The sequence below is a fragment of the Melospiza melodia genome, chromosome 2 (genome assembly GCF_035770615.1).
Source record: "Melospiza melodia melodia isolate bMelMel2 chromosome 2, bMelMel2.pri, whole genome shotgun sequence".
In the NCBI taxonomy this organism is placed as follows: domain Eukaryota; kingdom Metazoa; phylum Chordata; class Aves; order Passeriformes; family Passerellidae; genus Melospiza; species Melospiza melodia.
In genome coordinates, this window is record NC_086195.1 from 66,546,285 (window position 1) to 66,560,587 (window position 14,303).

At 41.6% G+C, this 14,303-nt stretch overlaps 2 protein-coding genes across 2 annotated transcripts in view; one reads left to right on the plus strand and one right to left on the minus strand.

Annotated features, from left to right (window-relative positions):
• Positions 1 to 1,923, minus strand: part of PAK1 (p21 (RAC1) activated kinase 1) — a 98,924-nt gene extending 97,001 nt beyond the window's left edge. Inside the window, exon 1 of the mRNA XM_063148693.1 lies at positions 1,790 to 1,923. The gene's annotated coding sequence lies outside the window, so the exon portion shown is untranslated. The remainder of the gene's footprint in view (positions 1 to 1,789) is intronic.
• On the plus strand, positions 1,897 to 14,052 carry AQP11 (aquaporin 11). The gene is made up of 3 exons (XM_063148705.1): positions 1,897 to 2,491; positions 6,587 to 6,703; positions 12,608 to 14,052. Exons 1-3 carry the CDS (start codon positions 1,897 to 1,899, stop codon positions 12,658 to 12,660), a joined length of 765 nt encoding a protein of 254 aa, XP_063004775.1. The 3' UTR covers positions 12,661 to 14,052.
• The last annotated feature ends 251 nt before the right edge of the window (positions 14,053 to 14,303 follow it).

Below are 14,303 nucleotides of genomic sequence, written 5' to 3' on the forward strand. Positions count from 1 at the left end.
GGGCACTCTGTCAAACACCCTTCTCCCAGCAAGCGAGTGGGAGGAAGAGGCTGAATCAATCTGTGCACCTGCATTTTGCACCACCAGGTCCCCAAAAACACAGGAAAGAAGCCCCTCTCATTACAAAATGTGGTGAATGTAAAAATTTTCTTAAGAAAGGATGTTCCTTAATGTTTGATCTTTGTATATTTTAAGCCTGATCAACAAGAAAGGAGGTTTTATCCATGAAACAGAGCAGCCAACAAGCTCTAAGTGATGTCCAGGTGTTAGAAACACAAATTAATTGTCAGTAGAATTGCCTTGTAAAGGTTTAGAGCTTAACATGTTTCCATGACCTCAGACCTAGGGGGAGCTTGGGAAGAAGGATGTACTGCTGATAGTGGACACAACACAGAATTTATGGGCCACAAGGCCATTTAGTAGAACTCACAAGATAAGGAAGATAAGGAAGAAACTAATAAAGACAACTCAGCAACTGTGCTGAATCAGCTCCAACTGGGTAAAAGGTAATTCTGGCAGGGTGAGATCCCGACCACCAGCTCAGGCACCCCTGACCCAAGGAACACACCGACTCCAAAAAGATAAACACTGAGCATGCAGATTAATTAGCATGAGAAGTGAGAGAATCATTAACCAATAGAAGATAGAGTACTAATTAATAAGAGAACTATGCAACTTGTAGTCGGTGAACAAATCTTATGAGGAGTGGCTGAAGGCGCTGGAGGTGCTAAGCCTGGAGGAAGTTCAGGGGGGACCTTATCTCTCCACAGCTCCCTGAAAGAACACTGCAGCCAGGTAGGCGTCAGTCTCTTCTTGTGACAAGTGAGAGGATGAGAGGGCATAGGCTTTAGCTGTGTCAAGGGAAGTTTAGGCTGGACATTAGGAAGAATTTCTTCACAGAAGGGGCAGTTAGACATTGGAATGGGCTGCCCAGGGAGGTGGTGGAGTCACCGTTCCTGGAGGTGTCTAAGGTAAGACTGGATGTGGCACTCAGTGCTATGGTTTATTGACATAGTGGTGTTCGGTCACAGGTTGGACTTCATGTCATGTTAGAGGTTTTTTCTAATCTTGTTGTTTCTGTGATTCTGTAATTCCTGTGTGTGCTACAATGTATAAATAGTAAAAAAAGTTCTGATAGTTGGCATGCTCCTTTTGCTGAACACCGCCGAGCACGCAGGCTTGCGCAACTCCAAATAAATAACCAGTGTTTCTCTCACGAGCTCGCTGGAAACCGCGGGGCGAGGGATGTGACCCCCGCAGACAGCCGGGGCCGTGTCCGCTGCCGGTGCCGGCCCCATCGCCATCGCCTCCGAGCTCCCCCTGCCCGCCCGGCCGCTCCCTCAGCGCCCCGCGCGCCCCGCCCGCATGCGCGCTGCGCAGCGCCCGCCGGAGGGGGCGGCGCGGCCGAGCCCGTGCCCGGCTCCGCGCTGGGGCTGGAGCCGCTCCGCAACCGCGGACACACCGCAGCGCCGATCCCGCCGGGAAAATCGGCTCCCCTCCCGTTCCCCCGCGGCCGGGAGCCCAGGCCCTCCCTCCGCTCCCTGTCCTCCGGCAGGCTGAGGGGACAGGGGAGCCCGGTCCGTCCCGCGGCAGAGGGGCTGAGGGGGCAGCAGAGCCCCCTTGCCCCCGCCCCCCTCCCCTGCTGTTCGACAGCCGGGAGAGAGCTTCCCTGCCCTAAGCCGTGCCCTGGCAGGAAGCGGGATCCCCCTGCCCTCACCCCTGCCCTTTGCTCCGCCGAGCGGAGGGTGAGTCAGGTTCCTGGCAGGTGCCAGCAGAAGCTGGTTCCTACCTCCAAGGGAAAAGCGGGGGCATTTTCCCTCCCTCTCCTGCTTTCTTTCTCCCCGCAGGTGGTGGGGCTGGACCTTCGGCGAGCCCTCGGGCCTGTGAAGCTCCGGCATGGCTGTCGGTGGGGTCGGGAGCTCCCTGCTGCTGATGTCCGGCGTCGTGGTGACCGTGGGGCTGTGCCGGAGGCTGGCCCGGCGCCGGCTGCGCTCCCGCCCGCTCCTCTTCGCTTTCCTTGTGGAGATGTTCAGCACCTTCCAGATTTGCGCCTGCACGAACGAGCTCAGCCTGCTCGGCAACGTGGAGCCGAAGCCGCACACGGCCCTCACCCTCACCTACGGCTTCACCGTCCTGCACGGCCTGAGCCTCGCCGGCAGCACATGCAATCCCTGCGGGACCCTGCAGCCCATGTGGGGCGGCGGGACCTCGCTCAGGATGGGGGGACTCAAGATCGCCGCTCAGTTCGTGGCTGCGGTGCTCGCCAGAGTGTTCATGCACTTTATCTGGAGTCTGGAGATGGCAGAGCCACATCTTGGAGCACTCTCACAGGGCTGCAGCAGCCCCATGCAGACTACAGAGATGCAGGCGTTCTGCATAGAACTGCTCTTTTCTGTCGTTTTCCAGCTGGCCGTCCTGCAAGCCGAAAGCGTTAATCCCAAATACAGAGTCCATTTAATTGCTCTTCTCATCACCATGCTCGTATATGCAGGTTAGTCTTTTTACTTTCTCTTCTTCTGTTCCCGCAATAAAGTTGTAAGGAAGGGGTTCTTACTGTTTTCTTAGAAGTGTTAAGATGCAAAATGCTTTTTCTTAAATTACACTTTCCTTGGTGATTTCTTTTTGTGTCGTCCTACGTATGCAAAGTTCATTTGGTGTTTATATAAAGTTTGCCTGGTTGCATTCCGGGCAGGTATGGGGTTAAGAATGAAATGAGTTATGCAGTTAGAGTGATGTCAGGTCTGCAAGTACATATGGTTAAGTGTTAAAATATCTCAGTGAAGGATTGTTTCATAATCCAACTATTTATACTGTGTGAGAGATTTCGTACTATGTGCTCTGATTACTAAGTGACATTGGGAGAGCACCGCTGGCTGCATCGGGAGAAAGTGCTGATTGTGCAACACCAGGGTACAGACTGGTAGGTAATATGGAAGCTCTGCATTTAAATAATGCATAATTCATATCAGTGCAGTTTATTTAACTACTTCATTAAATCATAAGTGGGAATGGTTATTTGTGGAATGCACACAGAAGTAATACCTTATGAGACCAAATTCAAAAAAAGAGGGAAAAAATAGGTGCCTGTTTTATTAGAGCCTCCCTTGTCTGTAATGCCATGTGGGTCCATACAGGTAGCCTTTCCTACCTGATTGTCACCTCGTGCTTCCCAGAGCTGGGATGCTGTCACCTGTGCATCCCCTCTGGACCAATGGGAAGGGAGAAGTGAGGGGAGTCAGTCTGAACTTCTTTCTTCTGACTGTTGATGTTCCCTCTTGTCCCCGCTGTAGTGACAAGACTTGTTAGGTCACTTGAGCACTGCCCTGCTGGGAGTCCTTTTCCTACTGGCAAGGAGATTGTGTAGCTTGGGGAAGTGAAAGAGATGATTACAGAACTCTTGCTGTTGCTGCTGCCCCCACCACAGAAAAAGTCATCTAGGGAATCACCAAATCTCTTTTGAGAGAGGGAGATCACTTCTCTTACCTGCAAACATCCAGGATGCTGTTGAAGCCTTGTCCTAAAGGCTTAGCTGTATTAATGCTATTTAACATAATAGCATCCAGAACAGTGTACAGTCACATTTTTAGATGTAGTAAATGTAAAAATCTTTACTCATTAGCTTTAGCTGAGATTAGCTAATACCTAAAAGATGAAAGTCGTTGGGGAATTTTGAAAATTAACTTAGCAATTTGAACTACTTTCTAAAAGCAGAAGCAGGGTGTCAGTGCATTTGAGGACATTTAATATATTTCTGAGTTGCTTGGTGGAAGTGTAGCCAAATATCCTCCTCCCTCTTCTACAAGCATAGCAATCTGGATTCCTGATCCCTAGCATTCTTCTGCTTAGCAAACAGTCATATAAAATAATACGTGTCACACTGCCTTTGTTTTAGCTAATTCATACAAAGAATTCACTCCCAGTGTCATTGGCCAGGTTCCTATCTTTCCTAGCAGGAGAAGGCCAAGTGTGCCACGTGAAGGCTGAGTGTACCAAGTGCCCTTCTGTGCCATAAACTTGTGCTTGTTGGGACTCTCTGGTGCCATCGATCTGCACGTATTCTAGGAAACCTCAGGCCTCTTTTGCACCGCGTGCACAACACCCTGTGCCACCTGGACATTTTTCTTTGCATTTCTTTAAAACTACAATCTGCTTGTCTACTATAAAAATATACAGGTATTGAGATGCTGTCGTGGCTGGGGCGGTAATGAGGAGCCTGGTAAGTGGCCCTGGACAATGCCTGCTGCACATATACATGCACATATCCCATATATCCTGTGGGTGCCATGGCACAGCCCCAGCCGTGTCTGTCCCACCTCTGCTGCTCACACGCAGTAGGGAGAGTCACTTACAAATCAGGTGTCACAAACAGTGGCCTCCAGCACAGTGGGTTCTCATCTGCAGGCTGAGAAGACAGACAGATGCATCATTTAGCTGGTCTGGATCATTCTCAGGAAATCTTCTGCACCTCTTAGTTTACTGTTTATAGATCTGCCACGCACCTGACTCCAACAAATAACATCAGGTTATACAGGATTTTCAAAATTACAAGCTGTTACTTTAATTTTTGTTATCCTTTTTCATATTTAAAGATTTATATAGTTTTTTTTACATTTAATCCTACACAAACCAAATTTTTATAGTAGTACATACTGTACACAGAAGCTCCAATACTTCTTCACTCTGTTTTTTACTAAATAAAGACCAAAAAAGAACATTATGTCTTTACATATTACCCTTAAAAATGATTCATTAGCTAAGAATGCAGACCATATACAAATGGCAAAGAATATTTTTGTATAATTCTCTTGGGAAAGTACTTATTTAGGTGTTAAAAAATACACCTTTTGAGGGCTTTTTCATTTACAGGCAGCATTACAGTTAGGTCAGAATCATATGAAATTGGTTAGATTTTTCTGAACCTAACATATCAAGGTACAAACGACATACATATTTTTAATTCTGAATTTCTTCCCAATTTTGGCCTTTAATAAAGGCAAAAACATAAAAATACTTTCTCATGCACTGTGGGGCATTACTTCCCCTTTTAAAGTTTTTATGCACACCCCATCAAAGAGATTACACCTTTTCTGCCATAAAACAATTTGTCTTTTCTGTTACACAGACTGAGGTGCTAAATGAATAATTTTAAGTAAGGTTATAGTGGTGCCCCGGCCTATGGTTGATATTCCAGTAGTTATTAGTAATGAATATTGAAGAAATACAGCAGTTAAAACTCTGTCTAATGCTTAATATTTATCAACTGCATCCTGAGAGTGAAGTTGTGCTATCAATTGTACATTTATGGATATAACAGCAGAAGCAGTGGAGTCATAAACAGATTAAAGCAAAGTAAATTATTGTAGCTGGGCTTCCTGGCAACCGTGGACATTGCTAATATGTCAGTGTGCAGGAAAACAGACTGCACAGTAAATCTGACTTGTTCCTGAGAACAAGTGCAAAACCCCAGTAAACTGAGTAGGCAAACAAAGATTAAAATTTTCCTTAACTGTAATAATAGTGAAAGAAATAATAAGGAGAATATGGAAAGAGAAATACAGAAGAAGAGTGACAAAGACCTTACTGAAACTTTGGATAAATGATTGCACAGTCATAGCAAATGAGGATTACAGCAGCAGGGTATTTGTACAAAGGGTAAGTTCAAAGCTCATACAAGCTTATTTGGGGAGGAGTCAAGAGTAAACTGTGAGGAATTATACAGATGCAATTATGGAATAGTTTGTGGTAATAAGTTAATAGATAAAACAGGTAGGGGTGGTTAGTAGCTAACAGTACAGGAATACAGGTAATTTAGCAATGAGTAATGCTTTTTCTGCAGCATTGCAATGAGAGGAACAACACATGTCAGAATTTAACACACTTAGCTCCAGGTTCATCTGCAGTGTAATTACAGTTTACTCCCCAGTGTAACATGTTTGGATCTTGTTATTTAGAAAATGTTTAGGCAACTTCATTTACATCTGAAATCAGAGGTAAGGAAAGATGCTTGGCTTCCTTCTACAAGACAGTGGAGTGGCACTTGCTTCTGTTTTCTTTGAACAACATAGAGTTTTTCCACAGTTTGTATACCATGTGAAAAGCCTAACATTCTGTATATTGATATAATAATATTAGTATTCTTATAAGAAAGTATAGAGGTCAGCTTAGCAAGAACATTACTTGAAAGTTTTTTCTTTTACCTTGCATATGTTTCATGTGACACAAGGCTATAATGTAATGGCTTATGTAATTTCTGTCTCCTCTAAAATCATGATATAGAAATAGCTTCTAGTTTTATCAATAGAAACATTCAGCATTAGCCAGACCTATCTCTTTAAAGAATATTTGCTAGAAAGAGATAAAGGAAGTTATAGCTTACCCTTCATATGTTCTAAAGCCTTTGATAAAACAGTTAAACTGTTTACTGAGTCATCAGTTGAATAACTTCAGAAGAGTTTTACCTGTTCAAACTGTTTCTGCTAATTCATTTTATTGCAGGGTATAGATTTCTTGTAGTATTGTGCATTTGAATTTAAAGTAAGTGTTTAAAAATATGGTTTGATGTCATACTGTTTACATCTTATTGCAGGTGGAAATCTCACAGGAGCAATATTTAACCCAGCACTGGCATTTTCATTACATGCAGATTGTTTCTATGACAAATTTTTGAGTTACTCACTAGTATATTGGCTAGCACCATGCTTAGGTAAGTTCTTAATACTTTACGTGTTTGAGAAAGTGTTATTTAGTACATGGTTCATAAATCAAGAAATAAGTGCTCTTTATTTGAGAGTGTTTGACTTTTGCATTAAATAAATCCAGAAAATAGTAAATTATTATGTATGTGTTGAAATAATTCAGAATCATGGTTTCATTTTGCAAATGCAGGCTGTGTATTTTTACCATTTTTTAATGCTCTGTATAGAGTACCTGCAGCACTGTTTAGTGAATTATAGAATTATTTGGATTGGGAAGGTCCTTTAAAGATCATATGGTCCTTCCCTGAAAGTAAGTATCAGCCTGAATAACTTCAAGAAGAGAACCATACTGGTTACCACACAGCGTCTGTCTTGTTTTGTGACAGTTTACAAAAACATGGGGATGATAAATTTTAGAAAAAAAACGACCCACAGGTATTGGGACAAGTGCTTTAAATATGCTTTCTCAATTACCACTTTTTTTGATATCAAATATTTTATCTCCATAGTGTCCAAGCTTTGCAGTTTTCATTCTGTGTTTTTTCCCTGGTCACTGTTGGACACGGTCTGCTCTTAGTTTAAGAATAAGAAGTGTTAGCAATTAGGTTTTTCCTAACTTAAATTCTGGTTTTAATTTGGAAGCTATTGATTTTGACTTCTAGCTTTGTGCAGATGAAAATGGTCCATGTGATACTTCATGCTGTTGTTTGTTTACAGTTGGTCCCTACAAATCTTGAGCTTTCTGCTTAGGATATATAAAGCAGCTGTCTGCTAATCCCAAATTCTTTCATGACTGTTAATCCTATTAGAAGGTACAAGAGTGATGAAGGCAGAGCAGGATGTAAAATATACACAGGAAACACTGGAAGGGATCCTGTTATGACCAAAAACTTCCTTTTCTTGAGTTCATGTCTGTGTGTGTTCTACTTGCCTTGACTCTCTGTCAGCCAAAAACAAAGATGGAAGTTTAAACCTAACTAAAATTCACTTAAATACAATCTTGTTGAATTAGATCTCTAAACAGGATGACTGAACAATAGAGTAAGCTTGATAGCTGTTCAGTGAGGAATGAATGAAATGTCATAGGCAAAGCTGATCGGCATTGCTCGGGTCCTGACAGACCACATAATACTTCTCAGCTTTAGCTTTCATTAACTGATTTCAACCTCATAACTATTTAAAGATTTCCCAGGTTGTAAGTATATGAGATTTAATCTTTTGGCAAGTGATTTAAAGAAACAGGAGGCATTCTGAAACCCCATGTCCTGCTTGCATGCCAAGATGTGTCCTGCAGAACAGCTTTGCAGCAAACCTCCAGGTGATTTTTGACGTAAGAAAATCAACAGTTGTTAACTGAAATGGACCCATGACTTGAGGAACTTAAAATGTGGTTAGGGAGCAATGTTACCTTTCTAGGAAAGTTCATAAATAGTGGTTTGTCATTAGTTAACATCTAGAATATACATACAAAATACATTGAATGTTGTCTCTTGATTTATGAAGGAAAGGAACTCCTCCAGACTGAGCAGTTTTAAAAAGTGAATACTCAGGACACGTCACTTCTTGCACAGTGTCACAACTGTAGCCAACATTTAGTGACAGATTTCAGGTCTGTGGATCACCTGAAGGACTGAGTAATCTATTGGTGATAAAAATATTTCATTACAGAATAAGGATGTTTCATGGATACATTTAAGAGACCTTATAAATCAAGAGTTCAAAACAAATATAGTGTCTGAGGTACAAGTATAGAGAAGATTGCTGTATTTGAAAACTGAATTGATGAATACAGGAGTGCAGATCTACAAATTTTAACATGAAGTGAATTTTTTCTGACACTTTTTGAAAATAAGAAAATAATAGAATTTTTGCTTTCACGATTGGACAAAATAATGAGGCATCTAGGAAAATGACCTGTTATGATGACAAATTCTTGTAGAAAACGTCTAAACAGAATCATGAAAGTAGACGATGAGGGAAGGGACATTTTAAATTCAATTGCAAAAATTACTTTCAGAATCCATTTGTCAGCAGAAATGCTGTTTCAGACTTCTAGAAACTGGCAGAGTCACAATGTTATGCTAATCTGATGTCTTACTTCTTCCAGCATCAGCCTCTCAGATGGTTAAATTACTTTGTTCTTACTTTGGGAAATACTTTCAGAAGGGTTTTTTTGTGTTTTGCTGTAATAACTACCTCACAGTAGTACCTTGGACTAACTTAAAATTGCCAGTGGAAAGAGCAATATATTCTCATTTATGGCTGTGGCAAAAATCCATAAGGGCAAGGATATGGACAGCATTCAGAATACAACTGAATCCTGATCTGGCTGAAGCACATGATAAATAATGTTCTTAGAAAGGACACTTGGAAGAAAAGGAAGACTGATTATCACTTTCACAAGACAAGGATGAAATGGAGCTTTTTTTTAGGATGAACAACTCTACTGGTGGTTCATGGTCTTTCAGGAATTTAATCTTGAAACTGTAGTTAATTACTCATTTTTCAAAATGGTTTCACTGATGTTCTGGTGAAGGTGATTCTTCAGCAGCATTAAACTCTGGATTCCTGCAATAAACATAGATGCCAGCAAGTGTTTATAACTTAGCACAGGCAGGCCTAAGTTCTGCACTGTGAAGACAGACTCAGTAAGTACCAGTGGAACAAAGATGGTTTCTGTTTTATTGCCAAAGGAATTCATGTTAGTTGTCCAGGCATGATTATACCATCAGTAATGATGGGCACTGAGCTAATGCTGCTCTTTCAGTACCAGGGAGATGGCAGCTATGAATGGAAGAGTTGGTGAAAAGATAATCATGAGGTTGATAAAATGAAATGCTCTTTCCTGGATAGGTGCCAGCTTAGCATATCATAGAATTGTATTGTAGAGTGAGGGATGTTAAAGACCATCCAGTTCCAACTCCCCTGCTAGGGGCAGGGACACCTTCCACTGGACCAAGATGCTCAAAGCCATCCAGCCTGGCCTAGCCTCCTGCTACATTTCTAACACTATAAAACCAGAAGGAAGGCCCCCTTCTTTAGATCAGTTTTACTAGAAAGACTAATACTGTTCTTTAGAAAATAAGTGCCACAACAGTCACTTAGCAGTAGATGTAAATGGAGGAGGGTAAGCAAGGGAGAAGGCAACAGGTGAGACTTTGACCTTTCTTCTCAGAGGAGAGGCTATTCTGAGGCTGCCAGCAAGTTCAGAACACTTAAGCAAAGAAACAAGAATTCCAAATCTGCATCTAGTCAAGTGTTCTGTATCTCAGGGACTTGAAAGCAAGGGTGGTTTTCAACAAACAACTGGAAAACTACTCCTGTTCCCAGACTCTGGTCCTTATAGGGGTTTTCAGCTCCGTCTGACAGAGCAAAATACTCTTATGCAATGAGTGGATGTAATCCATGAAGTTCCTAGAAACTCAGTAATTATGTGTAATTCAAATCCTGAAGGGCCAGTGAGTGGGAATGCTGAACTTGACCTGCCTACAGAGTGGTAGGACCCATTCTTATGGGTCCTGAATGTGGCCACTTAGGTTATAGTCCTCACAAGAGTTCAGGGTACAGAGGAAAACTGGGAAGATAAATAGCAGAGCTGTCCAGACTTTGGACTTCAAAACTAAATTCTGCTTATTTAGGGAATTGCTAAGTCAGTAGCAATTCCCTTGGAAACTGCTATAAATGGGGTAAGGTGATTTTTAGAAAAAGCTCATGAGAGCTCAGTAATAGATTTAGATGTGCAGAAGGAATCTGTCACATAGTGTTAGACTGGGAATTTGTACAAAAAGCTTTTCCCTGCTGGCTAGACAAAGAGCTTTCTTTCAACAAAAGAGAACATGGAAGAAGTTGAAACTGGGAAAGGCAGCAAAGGAGGAGTATAAGAGCTTTGCACAGGCACTTGGAAACAAAGCCAGGAAGTGCCCAACTGGAACTAAGAGAAAGGACATGCAGAGTAACAAATATACTAATCACAAAAATAGTCCAGAGAAAATGCAAGTCCCTCAGTGGATGGAAGAGACAACCTAGTGAGGGATGGCATGGAAAAGGCTGAGGTACCACTTAGTCTTCCCAAGCAAAATTTGCTCCCAAACCTCTGTGTAAATCAGTAAGGTTTTGGAAAGGAAGCAATAAATAGAGAACAATAAATGGGAACAACATACGTGATTGTGAATGCATTGACTCTAGTGGGATTCACCTAGAAATGAAGGTACAGTTGGCCAGTGTTGGAATTGTCCTTAATTTAAGAGAAGTTACAGCAGTTGGAGGAGGTTCCTGCCAATGGGAAATGTGCTAATACTATGTCTGCTTTTAAGAAGGAGGAGAGGGAAGCCAGGAACTACAAGCTAGTTGGTATCACTTCAGCCAGTGGGAAGATGGTGGAGTATTTAGTCTTGGAATCCATTTCCAACCATGCAGACAGCACAAAGATAAACACAGGAACAGCCAGCACAGACTTGGTGAGGGCAATCCATGCTTGACCAGCTTGGTGGCCTTCTGTGATGAATGCAGTGGGAATGACAAAGGAGCAGGGATGCAGTGTACCTGCACCTCAGTAAGGTTTTTGAACCACCTCCCACAGCGTTCTTGGTTCAAAGTGGGTTCACACAAAAAGTCTGTTAGATGGAATAAAGATTGGCTAAACCACTGACCTCAAACTGTCACAATCAATGGGCTGACACCTGGCTGGTGGCCAATACCATGCAGAGTATGCTGGTGTGATTATTGCCTCCTTCTACTCAATGCCTATGAGGTGACATCTGGAACATGGGTGGTTTGGAGTCCCCAAGTTCAAGAGCAATGTGTCAAAAAACAGGATCCAGGCAGTGGAGGACCACAGAGACAATGAAGGACCTAGAGTACCTGATCTAAGAGGGAAGGCTGAGGGAACCAGACTGGTTTAGGCTGCAAAAATAAGATGAAAGCATGTTTTAAGCACAGTCAAGCATCATTCCAAGAGTAGTTACAAGGGCAACAGAGATTAACAATTCTTTTTGGCAACAAGTAACATCAAGGCCACAAACTGGGGCATGGGAAGTTCAGCTTAGACTCCAGGAAAACATTCAGGAGGAAGGGTGCAGCAACACTGAAATTAATTTCCTGAAGAAATGCTACAGTCTCCAGCACGGAGGTTTTTTAAACTCAGCCAGAGAAAGTCTCACTGACCCATCCAGCATAGGCAAAGTCCTGCACTGAGTGGCAGACTGGACTAAACAGAATCCCTTTAAATAAGCTTTTTTTGTGATCTGAGAAGTTTCATAAATTCAAGCTTATGTGTGGGCAACACCCTCAAGCAGGATCCTCTTTGTCTCTGAAAGAATAATTGATTTTTTTTATTGCAGGAAATAAACTGTATCTGGATTCCCTTTGGACTCAGTGGTCCTTATGGGTCCCTTCCAAATTGAGACAGAAGTTTCTTTATGAGAATTGTATCTCTAACTAATATTTTTTCAGCTCCAGAATAAACCCTAAATCAGAATGATCTTCAAAAAAACACCCACTATCCTATAGCCACTTGGCAGCACCTAAAAATTATATGGTTATCAAAATAGGCATAGCCAACAATCTCAGGTGAGGGATGGAGGTCAAGCTGCTGGTTCAGTCATTTGTACATCCAGCCACAAAGAAAGCAGCCCTGACCAGGAACAGGAAGGTGCCCGTGTTGGATTCACCCAGACAGACTCTCTGCCTTTGGCTTGGCTCACACAGATCAAAGCATGAACTGCACTAGGAAAAACAAGATTATTATCTCACAGGGAGCACTTGCATGGCTGTTGAAGCTTCCTTTGCAAAAGGTACTGCTGTATTGTGGTAGAGACTCAAATACTTGAACACAGTGTTTGTTTTCCATGCCAGTACTGTGTCCTTCTCAAATGCATTTAAATAAAAGTCCTTTCTGTAATCTCTCATTTCAGGTACTATACTTGTGGTTTTTATATGGGATGAAATCTTTCCTCAGAAATCTTGAGACATGAAATCCTGAAATCTGGGAGCACTACATTAAAAAATATTTTCAACATCTGCAGACATAAAGCTTTCAGAGGACTGTTGACAGACTTCCGTGCCATCTTTATGCTGTATTTTCAGATTTCATGTTTGAAATATTTGACTTACCACTTTGTATTCAAATAATTATTTTGTAAATGAGTACTGGGATTTTGGGAATATCTGCCACCATTTTCAGTTAAGCCATATGAATGTGAAGGACTGTTAAAAAACAAATATGTCACTTTAGCCATAAGTGCCATTTTCTGACCTTTATTAGCATGCAAAACTAATTTTAGAGAAATACCCTGTCCTTTCAAGGTTTGATTTTACTGGATTTCTTCTCACTGAAGGCACCTGCAAAAAGAGAGCTGAAGATTTCTTATACTGACATCATCATATTCCTACTTGCCATATACCTACCTCTGAGAGGAAGAAAGGCTACACTACTCCCTAGAAGAGTCTCCACAGCTCTGTTCTAGAGGCACCCTACACCAAAATTAAAGCCTGTATGACCAACATTCTTTTAATAATGATAATTTTAATACCTGAGTGCAGGTAAGTAACCCCTCAACTCCTCCCAGGAAGGCTCAGCAACATCCTGTCCCATTAGAGACTGTTGAATGGTCACCTTGGTTGGAAAAAGCAGTAATAAAATACCATAAAATTCTGCAGACACACACATCAAATGGTATTTTAGGCAAAACCCTAGACTTCTTATCAGCAATTACTGCTGCCTCTTCACATAGACACAGGATATAGGGATGAATCATGCAGTACTCAATTTGTCCTTGATTTTATGTAGCTCTTAACAACCCCTTAAAAAAAAAAAAAAAAAAGAATCTGCAATGCAGAAGAATAAATGACAGAGATAAAAACTACAGGAAAGCTACATACACAAGCATGCCTTTATAGCCCCAGCTGAGGCAAACACCACTGATGGGTACTATCCTCTGAAGCTCTGTTTCTAGCACAAGGTTTCTTCTTCTGGCTGCAGCTTAATTTTTTAAAATGCCAAAATATATTTCTCAAATTTAAGAGCAAATTCAGTTTTTCTTTTTATGGTTACTTGATTTGAAGGGAGAGATGGTTAACAAATTCTACAATGATCTCGGTATCATGTCCCTCACCTCATCATCCAAGTCACCTTACAAACCACATTTTAAGAGAAAAGAAATCAGATGGGAGGGGTTTCCACAGTAAATTGACGAAGTCTTTAACAGCTACTATTGTCAGCTATCTTTTTTGCAAGAGTTGGGGAAGTAAATATTTCCATGTAATTTCTTCCTTGTTGCAATAAAATCTTTTCTCGTTTTATTTTTCCAAGGTATCTGTACGATTATATTGCAAAATTAAATCAACTGTATGAACCTGCTTTACATACAAGAGTCCAATCCATGACCCTGTATTCAGTTGTTAATAATAAAACAAATTAGCCTGCTAATATGCTGAAGAGAACTAGAACTGCTGGGTTATCATTCAGCAGCTCTTCAATTGTAGTGTAGATAGATCTACCAAAGTAAAATGGTCTCCATAGCAAGGACCATACACCAGCACACTGAGCCTGAAAAGATGTAATCCTCTGAGAAAATACATATTTTTGTACCTTGTTCTGCTTCTAAAACA